General features: G+C 36.9%; 1 protein-coding gene across 6 annotated transcripts in view; it reads right to left on the reverse strand.

The window, feature by feature from the left end:
* The window catches only part of LOC105205834 (tensin-1), a 122,160-nt gene that overhangs the window by 66,385 nt on the left and 37,539 nt on the right, over positions 1–18,236 (reverse strand). For 2 of the 6 annotated variants that reach the window (XM_039449972.1, XM_039449971.1), the window contains exon 2: positions 3,380–3,460. The exons of 1 other annotated variant lie outside the window; for it this stretch is intronic. In XM_039449972.1, coding sequence (XP_039305906.1) covers positions 3,380–3,460 — 81 coding nt within the window. Of the gene's footprint in view, positions 1–3,379; positions 3,461–12,251; positions 13,119–13,923; positions 14,044–18,236 lie in introns of those variants that run through there. 3 more of the 6 variants (XM_039449970.1, XR_005574931.1, XM_039449973.1) reach the window with 3 other exon arrangements.

The following is an 18,236-nucleotide window of genomic DNA, read 5'->3' on the forward strand; positions in this document are numbered from 1 at the left end:
GACTCTTCGAAAGCTCCTTTGAAGATTTCAGTTGTGAATTTTCGTTTTGCTGTAGAAAAATGTCCTTTGAGCAGAAAAACGAGCTGCGATAAAAACTCACGAGATAAATTTCGCAACAGATTTTCGGTTTACTGTCGTTTTTTTAGACGTATCCAATTTTTATCAAAGGATTATCATGAAAAATTGATTCTTTGAAAACAATGAGAAAAATTTCCAGTATTAAAATATTTATGTAATTTTATATAAAAGATGCACAAAACAATAAACTTTATACGTTTTCAACAAAACAAATATAAAAAGAAAATTAACTTCCTTTATATCTTATAAAAGTCTCGCATAAAAATGTAATAATTTTATATATAGTACATTGTCTCCTTCTTAACTTTAAAAGTACAGCGGGAGGAAAACGATGTATCCTTTTTCCTTCTGTTTTAAGTCGAAAGGTTTACTCGAAATAATCATGTAATATTTTATTATTCTCAGATTTTTACGACTAATAAAAAGTCAGAGAAGAGAATTGCACATCGGATAATTTGTCGTTTTCTTACTTTCTCATTTGTGTGGACATATCTGTACACTGAGGTCATCGAATAGACCAACACTAAACTCTGTTCTTGTCTCTCAGTTCCATAGAAATTACGAATACTAATACACACGATAAACTTAAAATTGTTGATATTGATGATGTAATAATTTTTTAATAAATTCTCATAAAGATCAATACAAACTGTCAAAATTGTTTCAACTTAAATATTGTTTAGTTTGAAAAAGGTTGAACATGCACTGAAAAGTTTTCTGATAACATAATTTTTTTTTAAATTTAAATAAATATTAGTTTAGCTAATAGAAAATAATTTATTTTTAAACTCTTGGAAAATATTCTTTTTTGTTTAAGAAAATAATGTTAAAAAAATATATTTATTTAAAAATAAAATTTTGTCAGGGTTCGTAATAGGAAGCTTGAATTCATCGAATCATGCATTATTTTATTTATGTAACTTTAAGTAATAAAGTTCATAAATTAATAAACACGTTAAATTAATTTTATCTTTTAGTTAACAAATAACGTTCACGTTTGTAGCCAACGTGTAAATATGAATAAGATAGTTATTAAAACAAGTCAACAAATAAATAATTGTTTTGGTAATTGGTTATATAAAAAAAAACAAAATTATAAAATAATAACTTCCGTCTAAAGGGGGAAAAAATAAAATGCCCCTGCAAAAACTGTTATTTAATCTTATTTTATAAATTTGTACCTCTCTTTTTAAAATATAATAAATTTTGTTAAATTCAGCAAAAAGAGGAAATACGCACCGGATTAATCGCATTAATAAAATTTCGTATCTTACATCTTCTTAACGATTGTAGCACAAAACATGGAAATGCTAACACTCGACTAGCATCAGTAGGCGACCGGCGAAGCGTCTCCTAACCAACCGAGCGTGATTTTCACCTCATTTACGGCGGTCGTATAAATATAAATGTTGCAGGGGTGAGACGAGATATACGCGCATTTACAGCGTGTTACACTAAACGCTTCTTTGAAAGTCTGATCTTCTACAATGGAGTACAATAGGGACGATTTGCGAAAGTGCGCGTTGAGTGGGAACGATCGCTGAACACGGGGAGGCAAGTGGCTCGTCGAATTTACGACTCATTACATTGAAGATTGCTCGTATTTTTTGATTTCGTTGCCTAAAATCTACAAAAATTATTTATAAGTAAAAAAAAACCAAATCGATTATTATTATTATAAAAAAAACCACAAATAAATTTTTTTGTTTCTGGTTTTAAAATGTGATTATTCTGTTTTTATATTAAGTTTATTGGATTTTTAGTTAGATATCGCGTTAAAGCGCTTTGATCGATTTTTTCTCCCTCTATGAAAGCTTTTGTTTATTTTTATAGTTTATTTTTTATTATGACCAAAACGATTATTTATTTGTCGAGCTGTTTCAATAACTGCATATTTATATTTACGCGTTGGCTACGAACATTTATTTATTAACCAAGAGAAAAAATTCAAACTATTCGAAATATCGCAAAAATATCCGTAAGAATTTCAGTGTAATAAGAAACGTTAAGCAATTAAATAACATTAAGCTCTCTTGTTTCTGCAAGAATTTCCCTTTCACGGCACATACCCTTTCAAGGTTGTGTGGATAATACATTAATTAAAGTCCTAATTAGCAGGAGACATAATGCTCAGGTATCAGAATGTTCTTACGATAATCTACTCGGGCCTGCATTAGAGTCGGCTAATTAACAATTATAATAAAGAGCGTGCCAAGACAATGTGTCTGCTCACTTACATTTCCATTTAAAGATACGGCTAATTAACTCGCGAGAGTTTACGTCTCCGGAATTCGCGATGAAAGTGGAAGAAAAAAATGATGTGCTGTAAGAACCGCCTATTCAAATAAAATTATCCAAAACGAATACGTGGCGTATGCGTGCACTGTAATGAAGTAGTAGTATCACGGAAAAAGCGACGCGCGCGTTCTTATACATGCAAGCTTATTCGGACAAGTACACCTGCGCGCGCGCACACACACACACACACACACACACACACGGCGAAGATTAAGTGGAAACTTCCTGGCACGAGTTATTCTCGCTCGTAGGCAAATATTCAACTCCGACGAAACTCAAAGCCGAATTTCTGCTGATCCGTTCAAATGCGAGAGTCATCACTAGATTTACATTAATAGCAGCTTAGAATAATAATCCCCTCTAATATGAGAACCGTTTTGATTCCTTTGCCATATGGCAGCTGTTCGGGCTAATTGCGAAATGTATTCGCCGTTGATTGCAATTGATGTCAAGCATTAGGACGGATGAAATAAGCTCCCATCAATGGGCGCCATTACGCATGCGTCGTTATTTACGATATTACATTATACGTCAAAGGTGATCCATACAACGGATTGAAGTAACGGTCTTTTTTTTTCTTCTATTAAAGTAATGTCTAAATATCTCGAGAGCGTGCGAATGAGGCTCCGCACGGTTTCACGCTCGCCTCGTATACACACAAACTTCTGTAATGTCAAGATCGCGCGCGAATATAAAACTGGTGAATTCATCATGCATGCAAAACGGGAAAACAAACAGGGCGAAAATGGAACCGCTGGTATATGCCGCGCCATTATCCTAGGATCTTATTGCTTCTTATTATGCGAAGAGGCGCGCTAGAATAATTCGTCTTGCCGCGCATTACCGGAAGGAGCAGATTTCGCCGTCGCCGGAAGGAAAACAATGTTACCTCGCAGGCATAATTTGTCATTTCTCGTATAATAATCATATTCTCGTAAGGAGGGAGGATGCTAAATTAGAAACAGTTTTCAGTACACGGACAGAATCAGGGGAGAGCACTTACCCTGAGGATCTCCAATTGGGAGCGCACAAATTCCGCGCGGCTGGCAATGTCGGGAATCGCCACAGGAAACGAACCCATGTACTGTGACAGAAAGAACTCGGTGTTAGACGCGATGCATGAGAAAAGATTTCTCAGGTGTGCTTTGCTCTTTCGAAAGACTTTAAGAGATGTTAAATATCGCTTGTGTGGCGGCTAACCGCGACGAAAAGAATTTCACCACTTTTCTGCAAAAGCGATACGAATGGAGCTTGAAATTCTTTCCGAGTACGTTTGGTACCACTGTAATCAAATATTTTCTCGAACAGGCTGCTATTATTCTCACGTGCTTAACATGTATTGTACACAGAAAGAACGATTTTGCTAAAGTATCTGAAAAAATTTAATTACATACACAGATCTGAAAATAATTTTGTTGTATTATTAAAATAATTATGAAAAATGTTCAAAACATGGTAATGATAAAAAATGAGGAAAAAAATATGATTTAAAATATAAAGCAACAATTTTTTTATTTTTTTATTTACACATTTTTTTTATTAACAAAATCGATCTTTTCACTTTGTATAAATTTGATCATTTTTTTCTGAACATATAATAAGTACATGAACATAAATTTAGGATTTAGAATTAATATCTTGAAGAATTCATTAAAAATATGAAAACCTCTTTACGCATTTGGAGCTCTTGCCAAAAATTTAATATTTATTACCTATTTATACATCAACATTTTCTGTTTGATTCTTGCCGCAAAAAAAATTGTTCATAATGTGATGCTACTAATAAAGAATAATTTGGCGCCATAATTCAATGTTTGAAAAAAATGAACTTGTTTGGTTTGAAAACTCTTCAATTATTTTCAAGCTTGTACATGTTTAGATACTTTATCAAAACTATTCTTTTCGTGTATATACAGAGTGTCAATAAAGTCTGTCCCTAACCCCTATATTTCAAATACAGGGAATGATTCAAAATGATGAAAAAACTCGAAAGACGTGTTCGATCATTTCGAAGGGTTACTTCCCCATTCCTCAACCTTATAATTTTGAACCGTTTCCGAAATATAGATGGTAAGAGCAGAACTAAAGACACTCTTTATTTTCATATTCTTTTCGTATTTATTATAATTCTCATCGAAAAATAGTTATCAGCTTATCGACGTAATCGTGTTTCGTGGGGTCACAATCCAGACCAGCGGGTGGTCGCCAGACGGCATAACACATCGGGGAAACTATACCTCCACGCACACGCCGTTGGAAAACAATAAAGGTGGACCTGGCCTACGACAAGAATTTAATTTCCTCTTTCCGTTTCCAGGACATCCGTACACCGGAACGCGACTTCCCCCTACCTTCCGGCAGGCCCGCCATTTCCTTTCGATAGTCAATTTGGTTGGCGATCATCCCTGCCCTCACGCGCCGAGACGAAATTTGGGAAATTTCGTTTCTACCCTCGATCGAGAGGCAACCACTTTTCTCTCGGCTCAAAGGAAGGCCGCCCCACGGAGGCTTCCTTTCCGAGAAAATTTTTATCGACTTCACATTTTCTCTGTGCATTACACGACGCCGTAGGAAACATATGGCAATATCACAAATGCGATTTAATCAAAATTTAATCAGAATGGTTTGACCGCTACAAATAAATTGGCTTAACATGGCTTATTCATTTTTGCAACAATACTTTTTGCCAATAGGAAGAAAAAAAATCGAAAGAATATCCTTTACAACACAAGCTCGAAAGATTCGTATATCCGGTATATCTCGGTTGGTCTAACGTGTTGTGCGCCGATTATATGGTCGATAAAAATAGCAACCCTCCAAACGCGACGATAAATAAAAGCATCGGAGGGTGAGTTCTAGGGACGTAATAAATCACGATGCCTAACGCAATTATGTGTTCAGAACGCCAACACATATTTCTTTTCCATAATCCACAACAGGACTATCGAAGAATATCGTATCTAGATATTTGCGAACGATGAAAGGCGGTTTAATAAAATTTCAGAAATGAATCAATACGCAATGACGGGAAAGTGTTTAATGGGGAAAGAAAATTACGAATTAGAAGTGTAGCGGAATATCATGCGTTTAATTTACGACTCCACCGCGGTTTCTGCGCTCGCGAATTTTTTCTACCTGGCAGTATTTTGATTCGTAGCTTTGTACCGCAATATAATCCGGGTTTTAATCCTCCCGGATGATTCTCATTGTTGTGTTTCATCGAACTTGTCTCTGGGAGGATCTCCTCCTGGAATCACTGGGATTTTCCTGAATTATTATGCCACTGCGCCGAAGGGCGACTGGAATACTCGCTGGGAGAGAATTCCATTGGGGATGGATGTTTTATAAAAATATTGGGGTGAGATAGCTCTTATTATTACAAATACAAACGTGAAATTATCTCTTGATCCTAATTATTCGTAAGGTCAGTATTGGAAGACGAGAATGTGAAACAATTTCCGTATATTCAAAGAAAAAAGTGTCCTTTTCTCACAAATATATTAAATTTATTTTATGAAATAAGATTGCTATTAAAGTAAAAATTTATGTAAATTTGCAAAATACATACTTGTTACAAACATTAATAATAATGTTGTAATTGTCAATGTAAATACTAAAACAATCAAAAACGAATTTATCTATAAATTTAAAAGTCTTGCTTCGAAAAATTAATTAAACTTTTTTTTATTTTAATGCATTTTTCATACGTATTAAAAAAACGAATAACGTGTGTACTTTTGTAATTTCTTTTATCACATCGTCTAGTTTTACGATAAAAACCGATTCCGTCGCACCGTGCTGTGCAAGCAGCGTGCTGTTCCGCAATTACCGCATTTCCACAAGTGCGAGCAATCGGCCGTGCTAATATCTCGCAGATATTAAAACGAGCGTTAAAACGAATCGATTGAACGATCACGACAATCGAAGAATGTAAAAGCCCGTTTTCTCCACGACGGACGCTCGCCACCGCACATGGTGCTGCCGCCAGCGAGGAATCGTTACGATTATTACGGCACTATAAATCTACGATATATTTCACGGTGGCGAAACACATTGGTTATTTTATTCGATCGCTTATATCCCACTTGAGCTATGCGGCTCTTTCGTTCTCGTTGTACGTAAATATCAGCTAAATGACGTAATGACACAATCATCTATCCCGCAGCACCTGTTCTAATACGTAAGCTCAAGATCATTTTTCTTCGACACGTTTCGTAAAATTAAACTCTGGCGCTACTGTAAGTGAATTTTTACCGAAGTTCTAATTCAAGTTTAATACAGTTTTTGTTAAAATTTCTAGAGCTTAAAATAATTTAATAATATTATTTTTACATTAAAATAGTGTAAGTTCAGTTAATCTAACACCTTTTAATGTACATATTGAGTAGAAAAGAAAACTTAAAAGTGTGAAAAAGTTTTTAATTACGTGAGTGAATTTTTACCCAGAATAGTGTTAACATTAGAACAATATGAGAAGCATTCTAGAGTTAAACTAATTTACTAAATTTGCTAAATAAAACGATTACATCGCGCGTATGAGTGAGAAGACGTAAGCTTTCTCTTTATTCTAAATTGAGTTCTCAATAGCGTTCCTTTATGCCTCAGTTTCCTCAATTATTGTCAATTATTGTCCTTTGCCTTGTTTCAATAATCCTAGTTTGCTTTTCCTTATAATGCATATTACGATGACTCATACGCCACCGGCAGAACGTCTAATGGAGAAATAATCGTAACTCTTCTGGTCTCTCATTATCCACCGATGACACGTTTGCGGTTTATTACGCGCAGACTAACGAGGTTGTTGACAGAATTTTCGCTGTAGTATCATAGAGTAACCCAATTTCGTTGACAATGTCGAGAACACTCTTGCTGGAGAATCTCGGCTGCTCTACTTTAGAGAACCGCACGTCGTTCATGTTGAAACCAGCAAATTCGTTCTTTCGCTGCACAAAAAATATTATTCTCGTGCTAAGAAAAGCGCTTACTCAATTTTTAGTGTTTTCTTTTTTCTTTGAGTAATGATTATCTTTACAAAGAAAATTTTCTTGGCAAGTTTTAAAATACTTAAAACAATTTTATAATATTCTTCGAAAAAGTGTAAATTCTTTTTGAGTATATAATAACGAATTTTTTTTTTAATTTGTGATTAATATATTTTAAGACAATTTTAAGATAATTATCATTTTTTTTAAAGTTAATCGTTGCTAAAGAAAAAAGGAAAATGAAGTAATCGCTTTTCTATATAGCAGTAAAATTAATATTTTTCTGTGTGTGTGAACAATAAAAGACACCTGTTGTAATTTTTGATATTTAAATATACACACTACACTACTAATATCAGCTAATATATTAATCATTTGCAGTGTCAATTAAAGACATTATTAATATATTTCAACAGTATTTCAATTCCAAATTCTTGTAAAAAATTTAGAAAGATTTGGAGTAGTTTTTATTCCTTATTTTTTCTACTTTAGATATATTTTATCAGCAGAGTTTACAAATTGGAAATATATTAAATCAATTTATCGCCTACGTCGTGTTATCATCGAATAACGAAATATGATATCGGCCGATCCTTTCGATGGATGCTGCAAAAATTTTATACGTGTATTTATTGCAAACGGGTTACCTATCTTCAACAGTAAATCCGTCTATGTCGTAAGAAGCCATCTCTATATGGCAAAGATCGCTTTCACTAGTCGCTGAAATTCGCAAAATTATGCGGAAGTCGGGAGATTCGATTAATCGCGTGTCAGAAGCCAGGAGCGTGTTGTGTCACTGTCGTGTTCACTGTCGTTCATATGATCTAACTCAATTACTTTCACACTCCCCCCTCCCCCAAGATGTGTCGATTCGCACATGATTTCGAAAAGGAGTCAATCTACGATCGTCAGTCAAATATCCGAGCATGACGTTAAGTAAACGGAATCGGCTGTTATTATAAAAATAATTCCTTAATTATTCAATTAAATTTTTTTCTAATACTTCCGTGATTAGGTTTCATCAGTTGTTCATAAGTATGTTAATCGCAAGCTATGTGCTCTTAAGTGATATCGATTAATTAGAAATACATTAATTAATTAGAAGTATAATCGATATCGATATTAAAACTAAACCGCTTTGTCTCTTTATCTGAAAGCTTCGCGGACTTTCGATTAGGTTTAAGCTTATCCCCGTACCCCCACGAGAGCGCCGGAGGTGAGGTGTCAGTTTCTGGCGATAATGGAGTATTCGTTACGTTATCGCGAACGAAATTGCATCCGCGCGCAAGTCTGCATAGCTCGCCGCGCTTACCAAGCGTAGTCACGTTGTAACTGTTGACATTTTCGTGCGCTCCGTCACGGGAGTCGTGACGGAGAATACCGACGCAGGATAGAAAGGACGTTGCGTAAAACGTGCGCAGCATTTAAATGATTCGGAGTGCCATCGAGAAATGGGAATCGAATCATACGCGCGTAAGGGTCGACGGTATCGGAAATCGATGAATTCCCGATTAGAACTCGTCCAGATAATTAGATCGGCTATTTTTGAAAGGTTGTGCCGAATCTTGAACCGATATCTATCAAAATAATTCATTTCGAGTCGTTCGACCTGCGAAACTCTGATGGCCGCGAGAAGTTCATCGAGCGTCTCTTTATAGATTGTACAGTTCTAAAATTATCTTTCAATAATATTATTAATGTGGAAGAGCAAAAGCGCGCGCGCGATTACTTACGATCTCGAAGAGAAACGAGATGTGAAAATAACGATAGTTTATAATATTTACAGACAAAGATGTATATGCAAAATGGCGCAACAATCGAATTCTTGCTAAAAAAAGATTAACATTGATTTAACAATAAAAAAAATGTCTCTACGCATCCTAAATTTAAAGCATTGAATGGCGACAAGCTGTGACGAATGTTAAATTTTGTATACTGTATGGCATTATATACAATAGTTTGGCGATTGATTGATGATCTGGTTAGATAATATTCAATTTTGTTTAGTGTATATGTAATAGTTTAACAATTTGTACTTTTCAATAAATTAATAAAAATTTTTATCCCATTTACATTTTGAAAAATATTTAATAAAAATTGTGTTGTACAAAATAATAATGTGCTACATAAAAACTGTGTAAAATGTAATATGCTAGAGCTTTCGTTTATTTTAAGAGTTCAATTAAAATTTAAAACCTAAAAAATTTTTAATTTTAAAATTGAATTGAATTATATCTTTTCTAGAGTTTTGATCAGAGAATTTTTCAAGATTTCGACCGCTGTCGAAAAATTGCTAATAATCTCGATGATGCGTTACAAAACGGTCATTACACCGACTAATCTCTGGCATGCAGAAATAGGAGTCATGTGCACCCTATAAAACAACTCGGAGATTTGACAATGGTTGGAAACGCAGAACAGAAGAAATCGAATATTTGTTATTCGAGTGGGCGAACGAGTAGCTATCCGGCTTTTACCATCGGCTACGCGCGTTGAGAAGTTTTAAATTACACCAGCATTGTACGCGTACAATGTGCTGTCAGTGTATCGAGTGTATGACGGGAACAATCGCGCCTATCCCGCGGACGATTTTCAAACGCAATCTACGATAACTGCGTCGGCTGCCGCGAGATTAGCAAATCAGCTGAACGCGAATTAATCTCAGCCGAGTTCATCGGAACGGAAACGGTGGGATACTTGGGATGCTGATGGAGTACACTGATAAAGTAGCCTGATGGCAAGACTGTTTCACAAACGAAAACGTTTTTACTTTATCGAAATTGCCTTTTCCGTGGTTCGCGTTTTAATAGAATCGACGCAGCGTTGGAGCAATCCTCATCCCACACGGCTTAAAAAGGCCGTGTAAGCGATATTATTGTTGACAGCTTTCCGCGATTGATTCTTATACTGCGCTTATTTCATGAGCGACTGTCACAATAATGATTTTTAAAATTATTGTTAAGTTAGGTTTGACGTCTTTATATTTAGATGTCAAAAAAAAATATTCATTTAATCAAACATTGCTTTCTTCTTTTTTCCACTTTATGCAATGTGAGCAACAATTATTTGACATATTGAAAGATGTTATTTTTTATGGTTAAAACTTTAACTTGAGAAGTAATGACAGGTATGTCAATTTTGTACAAATATTTTGAATATTCAAAATTTATGCAAAATTTATTTCATTGCGATGTAGAGATTAATTGCTCCGTAAAATAACAAGATTTATTTATGTTTGTTTACAAAATAACTATAAATTTCTGCGTTACAGAACGAACATTTGCGTAAATTATTTCGAAATATTTGACAACTTCGTGTTGCGCGTATTCTTGTCACGAGACACTATCGTATTTCTTGATAAATAAAAATATGTATTTTTCTGCATATGAATGGGTTTTTTTCAATTGAAGTAAAAAAATATGGTATTGTTGTCAAATCTATTAAAATATACTGTTTTTATTCGTTTTTATTGTTTTCTTTTTATTTTTATATTTAAATGAAGATTAAAATCAACGATTAATTGAAGATTGTAATCGTGTAAATTGATATTTTTTTAATTGTATTCTTCTTGGTACGATATAAAAGTATTTAATACAAATAGTCTGATCGCGTGGCGCGCGCTGTCACGTTCTAGTAGCAGGGAAAAAAGACGAAATAAGTACACTTCAAAGCGAAATGAAAATACATAATGGGGCGTATCAATCCCGGGGCGGGGCGTGAGAAAATTTGATAGGCGCGCGGGACGTTTTGTCGGCGCTCCATTATTTATTCACCTGCAAACGTGTCAATCAAGTAAAATTTCAAACCCGTGAAATTGAAGCGCTTTCAAATTAATAAATTGCGTTATATTGCGAGAGAGCGTGCTAGTTTCACTGTATGATACTTGAGTGGCCGTCCATTAAATTAATAAATATTGCGTCTGCCTGCCGGCACACAGCCGTCATAGATACCGCGATGCTAACGTATTCAAAAGCGACGCATCAATTCGCTCCGAGATCCGCCTAGCAGTTCGCCTTACGAAAAGCCGCGCAATCCTTCTTCCGCTCGAGCGTTACGTTCTGGCAGTTGTCTCTAACTTCTTAGCGATTGTTCGATATCGGAGAAGGGACGCGCAAGATCGTTCCGCACGACACACGCAGTGAGTTCGTAAACAGAAAAATGTGGGGAGATTTATAACCGTTTGCTTCCTTGAAAAGAGAGACGAGACCGCAGGAAAGAGATGAAAGGAAAGATTCCTTGCAACATGCACGCTCTCGCATCACTCGCTCGCATAGAGCAAGATGAGACGAGATGAGATGAGATGAGATGAGATGAGATGAGATGAGACCAGACGAGATGAGATGAGACCAGACGAGACGAGACGAGACGAGACAAAACAGATGCGTGCGATGCACACCCGCGAGATTTCGTGCGAAATGTGCGGCGTGCGGCCGCGTGCGTGACACGGGCGTTGCGCCTAGTCGACTATAGGAAAAGGGAAGAAAAGGAAGAAGAGGAAGAGAGAGTCGTACATGAAAATTACATACCCTGTCTGACTTGCGCTTAAAAGGCCTCTCGGACGAAATAACTGTAGTCAGCTAAAAGCCTCTCATGCGTCAATGCCACATTCACGAGATTTTCGTGCTTTACGCGCGCGGGAGACAGTGATACCTTTGTACGATCTCGGTATCCACGTGCGCTTTGCCGCCGCACACGTCTTGTCTTAGAGACGATACGATCATCAAATTAGGACAGACACGTGTAGACAGATTGCTCGCTGTCGTAGCGATAATTATTAAATTACCCGGCTCCTCCCCCTTGTTACTAACGGTATCAATGTGATCGTTATTCTCTCGCCATAATCCTAATTATATAGCGCCTTAACTACGGTTAATCAATCGTGATAAAATTCACCTTAGCTGCGACGGATCTCTTTGAGAACGTTTCTGCCATAATAAGTATACATCACTTCCCATTTGATCGGCACTAGTTATGTTTTTTTTTTCTTTCTCTCTCTCTCTCTCTCTCTCTCTCAGCGATACACCGGATACGTTGTGAGATAAAGTTTCAAATGAGCTACGTGCAGACGTAGTTTTTCAGTTCACATAAAAATAAAAAACACTGCAATGCATTTTCACTGCACTCTCGTTTTCGGGCGAATTCGACGAAAAGTTTCACCATCGCGTTGCTTTTACCGATACTTTTCGACAAAAAAAAAAGGAATCACGATGCATCCAACTGCATTCCCGGTATAATCCTTTTCAAGTTTAAGCTCCTATTTCATCGATGAAAAATCGAGCAGCGTTTTTAAAGGACTCGCTAGGATATTCTTACGACCATAATAATATCACGTGATCTAATAATAAGTAGATGCGGTCGCGTCGATTGGGAACATGTTAAATTTACGAGGCTAAATTTCTCGGATGCATTTGTAAATGAGATATTTCTCGACGACTGGAAAAGAAGTGAATACCGGTCGACCTTTACATGTTCATATGATAGCCGATATGGCATTTGCAACTGGAATTCCAACTGGTTTGGTCTGCATCAAACGGATCGCTAAAACATATATGCACAAAGGAGCGAAGGAATTAATTTGTATTACATTATGCATCAAAATATACGTTTAATTAATAACGACACCGCGAATAATAAATTTAAATTAAATGGACGACAATCGTTTATTTAGAATCGAGGATCAACTCGTGAAAGTCAGACGCGAAGAGGCAAGGTTAAATTTCAACGTTATTTAATTAAACTATTCTTTAATACTTTCGTTGAGAAATTTTATAAAATATTTGAAAAATTCATTAAAAAATATTTGAGGAACAGGTGAGAATTTTATTGAGAAACTTTGGAAAAATATATCAATTCTACAAATTCTTTTAAATCTTGAGGCTAAATTGTAAATGCTTTAATTAGAGAGAATAGACTCGGGTAATCGTTATTAACTGGATACGTCAATTAAAGCTTTTATTTTACTCTCCTAAAGCTACTTTGATTTTATATCAAATTTCTCGTGAGAACGATTGTAACCGGAGAGGTTGCCACTTTATTTGAATACCACATCCTACGCCATCACGCACGTCACACACATCTTTTTTGCCTCAATTGTCAAAACGAGTCGTATTCAAAAAATCACTCCTATACGGAATTGCGCGCGACACGATTTTCAGTATAAAAAAAAAATAATAAACAAGAAATACGTGCAGTAGACACTATCATTTATTGGACGGTGCGGTATTCAAGGTCGACAGGTCAATCGTTTTAAAATCACGACGCAATCTATAACAATCGTTGCCTATCTGGGCCAACTATCGATAAATCATCGCGGCATATGCAACTGAAATGTGAAATCTTTTTCACCGCGATTGGATTGCCGGAGTCGTTTGTTTGACAGTATTGGTGGAGAACCCGGTGGAAACGCGTAACCCTTTTAATACGTGCGATCGCGACACTGTCGTCAAACTTGTTAACGAATTGAACAAGAATGATTATTAGGTGGCGATTATGAGGCCACGTCAAGTTTCCCTATCGCACATTCACTTGTGATCTTATCGCCAGGTCGGCCACGTGACGCACTCACAGGTAGTCGACGTAGAAACACGCGTACTCGAAGAAATCACATGGCCCGATCGCCGAGAGGAGACACAAATCGTCGTCCGGAACGCGAGGAGGCACCGGAGTACCGGTGAACGCGCGACGAAAGACTGGCCCGCGGGACCCGGTAAGAGGGGCCCTTTACCGCGCCGGGGCCCCGATGATACGGCGGACGGACGGCGCGGTCGCTAATGGCCAATGGCGCACGGATAAGAGGAAAGGACGCGGAGTTCCTAGGAAGGACCCCGCGTTGTGGAAAAGGAGGAACTGACCGATTGGTCGCGACGAGTCGAAGAGGCCGAAGGAGAGTAACGGAAGAAAGAAAGAAAGAAAGAAAGAAAGAAAGAAAGAAAGAGAAAAGAAGGAAACGCGAGAGAGGGGGCGGAGGCGAGTTCGGCAGAGGCCGGTCGAGCACCTGGGCGACATTACCTCTTCGAATCTTCCAACAGCTCTTTGCAGGCATGCTTCACGTACCCTTTCGTATCCCTCGCTCTCGTCCCGAGTTTTGTAAACTGCCTCGAGTGCTGCGGCGTGTAAAAAGTTCGCTACTGTAACTTCTTTTTTATTTCTCTATCACGCTGCAATTATTCCGTTTTACCGTACGATAATTAACGTCGCTCTACGAATAAAGAAGTTCGTTGCCCTCTCGTATTTCGTTTCCATAAGACCAATACGATTGCGTTCACCCATGCTGTTCCTTGTAACAGCAATTAACGTGTTTTTGAGTGTCGTTTCAATTTCTACGGCAATTAATTCGCAATAAAATTTTAGCAGTTTATAGGATATCGGAATACATTATTTAAATGTACGCGAAAAAGATGCGGATGTTTAAAACCTATCATTTTTGTCGTATCTGCCATAAACAGCGAGATTTTAAACCGAGTTTAGGAGATTTTACAATTGTCTGAACAATTTCCGTACACTTGTTAAATATTCTATGATTGCGATCGATATTCATACGCATTTGTGAAACGTTACATTCAGGTCATATTTATATGCTATTTCAATTTTGATTTACAATATCCTGCCGGAGGACGCGCCTTATTCCGTCACGGAAGATCAAACGCGTTTCTCTGAAGATCATTAAACGCAAGAAGTCGAGCGTTATGCATGATTATTCCATAGCTCCATGTATCTTCCGTCACTTTACCGCATTCATCTACTATGACTGTCGCATGTTTGCGGAATATACGGAAAATGAAGTATTCAGCTAACATTCAGTTGGTTTTTCTTTGCAAAGGTCTCGGACAATGTGCGAACATTAAGAGGCTGCGTACACTTAGAACAAGAAAAATTCAAGATAAATTTTGAAAATTTTTTTTTCTTTCAAAAAGTTAATCTAAACAAGAAATTATAATATCCTCCTATAAAAGATGAAAAAATTAGTTCTTGACATAGCCGATTTAAAAAAAAAAATACATAATTCTTACAAAATGATAATCGTCTGAATACAAATGTGAAATTTTTGATTAAAAAAACATTACTTTCTCCAAATTTATAAAAAAATAAACTATGACTTGATAATCATAGAAAACATCCGTGCAAAATTTCAGCTTAATTGGTCAATTAGTTCTTAAAATATATTGATCATCACTTTCTAAAATATCATTTTAAAAAACAATGCTTTTAAACGTTTAGATAAAGTTATCAATATGATATACATTTTTTCATATTCTTTTTTAATTATCTATTCCTAGACCATATAATTCTCGATATTATTTCTCCTTTTTTTCTTCCATTTTTTTTAACCCACTTACACAGAAAAAAATAGTATTAAATTAACAATTCATTGTTTCATATATAAGAATATAAAATTTTCTTGGTAGAATTTATAATCTTAAACAGATATAATTTGCTTACACGAAGAAAAGAATTTTCTTTATATTCTTGCTTATATATGAAACAATGAATTGTTGATTTAATAATAATTTTTTTTTGTGTAAGTATATGTAGCCCCTTAAGCAGAAATATGAAGAACTTTTAATTTGGCGGTTAAATTATCGAGATAGAAATATTGAGGCATATAAAATTTTGAAACAGATAACGATTTCCGTTTTTACTATGAAGAAATATTGATTCTGACAATCAACATGACGTTGGCTATTTTTTGCCAATTCCTGAACATGCCTGTACAACATTCGTTTTTCATTTTCTTCACTTCTTGCCGCCTCATCGTAGTCTCACGCATGATTTGCGGATATCCTTCGGTCAGTTCGTACATCTTTTTAGAATAAACGTCCGCTTTGAAACATCTGGCTTCGAAAGATCGTGCTACATGAGACGCAGATGAATTTCGCACACAAAACGTTCATCGTAATATCATGACAGATACAGACGTTATATTACCTCTGCATGAGAAAGCATAATATATAAAAGATTTCTAAACAGGCAATTCGTCGCGCGTTTAAATTCTCGCTTATGTCTTAATATTTCTTGAGTCGAGCCACTTAGGAATACCGCAAATTAATGCAACCGCGTGACGCATGATGTTAAAAATACTCCTAACGGAAAGATTAAAGGGGCACGCAAAGTTATTTCGCCAATGTTGCCGCGACGTCAGGAAAGGATAAAGTCACCAGCGACCTTCTCGAGTTGGTCGTAAGGACACCCGGCCACCTGCTACGCGATTCCAGATCTAGATTTAAATCTCGATCGCCGTTTATCTTAAAAGCCAGATTTTATATCGCTTCTATGCTCTCGCTTTCTACCTCGGCACAGATTACTACTGCTAAAAAGGATTAACGGATGTTTTCGGAACAATGTGTTCGGAGGAGATGACCGTACGTGTCCTTTCTTGGGATCACGGGCGACGAATCCGTTCCTGGCGCCACGGTGCGCGCTCGCCAGTTGCACACCGGCCGATGTACCCCAGGTCTCCAGACTGGCTGCAGCTGCGAACCGGTTATATACTTTCATCTGGCAGTCTTGGCATGGTCCCTAAAAGAGAATCCGATGACTATAGGCTGCGGTGCGCGAGGCGCGCGAGGAAAAGAGAAAGGAGAGAAAATGGTGGGGAGGGTTAATGCCTGTACCAAGGCACGCTTATGCATCGGAATAAAGGACGTCTCCCCCCACCTCTTTCGTTTCTTTCCTTTTCTCTTTTTCCCCCCTTTTATTTTAACCCTACCACTTCTTCTGGCACACACCGGCAACACTCTCATCGGCGCGAGTCGCATACTTAGCCGAGTGGACGGCCGTTCGAAAAAACGCTGCGCTGGGAGCTGCGAGGCGATCCGGAGGCAATATTTGATGAGATCGTATGACGGTCACCGCCGCGATGAAACGCGCATCCTGTTTGACCGGTAATACATCTGACGCATACTTGCAGGCCAATTGACCGTGGACTACTAATTTGCAAAGCGATATTGAATTAAGCGCTATTTTTGAAAAAGAAAAGGCTTAAGTGTATCGACTTGCTTTGCCACACATTACTCCGCGTGAAATTAAATTGAAACGTACGATACTATATCGATCAGACGGACTTTAAAAACGGCTTTGAAGTTCGCGAATTACACGGCGGTGATCGCTGAATTAATGATATGCGCTTCCCGAGCAAACGAGAAATGATAGGGAAGCAGAAACTTTGAGTCGCGCGACACGTTAATAGTTTATCTTTGCGCTTATCTTATGCGACTGTCGCTCGAAAGAGCATCCGATGGCTGTAACGGTAAGCGCTGCACGAGGATAAGAGCGAAGAGAGAGAAGAAAGGAATGAGAAAAGTTGCCGCGTATACTGAAGCACAGTTACGTCTTCCTTTCGTTAAGCGCTGCGCTGTAACGCTAGTTAAATCATCACGTCGCTTTTGACAAGTCGGATGATGGCCATCAATGGGCTTGACATTTTTAAACGAATAAAATGATGTGATTTGTTTCTAAACAGTTGCTAAAATTCCATGGAATAAAGTTTTCTAAAACCGATCTTTTAGTTGAAAGATACAGAAGGCGAACAAATGAGGCAAGTGGGGGAGGAGAGATGAAACAAATAATAGTAAAAAATCCCTTTTTTTCTATCATCAAAAAATAGATTAGGTGATTCAGCGAAGTTATAGCTTGCTACGTGAGTTCGACACCTATAATTAGGATGTAAAAGTTCAAAAAAAAAAAAAAAAACGACATATAGATAACAAAAAAAGATGTCTAAAAGCAATTATCAGTACGCTCATTGAACAAATATTTTGTTACAATAAAAATTGCTGTAATAAATATTTGTTGCGCCATTATGACCAATACATGAAAAATACAATTTTAGCAGCACCTACAAATTTAACTTTTTTAGATACGTATCAGAAAATAATTTTA

Source organism: Solenopsis invicta, chromosome 5, assembly GCF_016802725.1.
Source record: "Solenopsis invicta isolate M01_SB chromosome 5, UNIL_Sinv_3.0, whole genome shotgun sequence".
Lineage (NCBI taxonomy): Eukaryota > Metazoa > Arthropoda > Insecta > Hymenoptera > Formicidae > Solenopsis > Solenopsis invicta.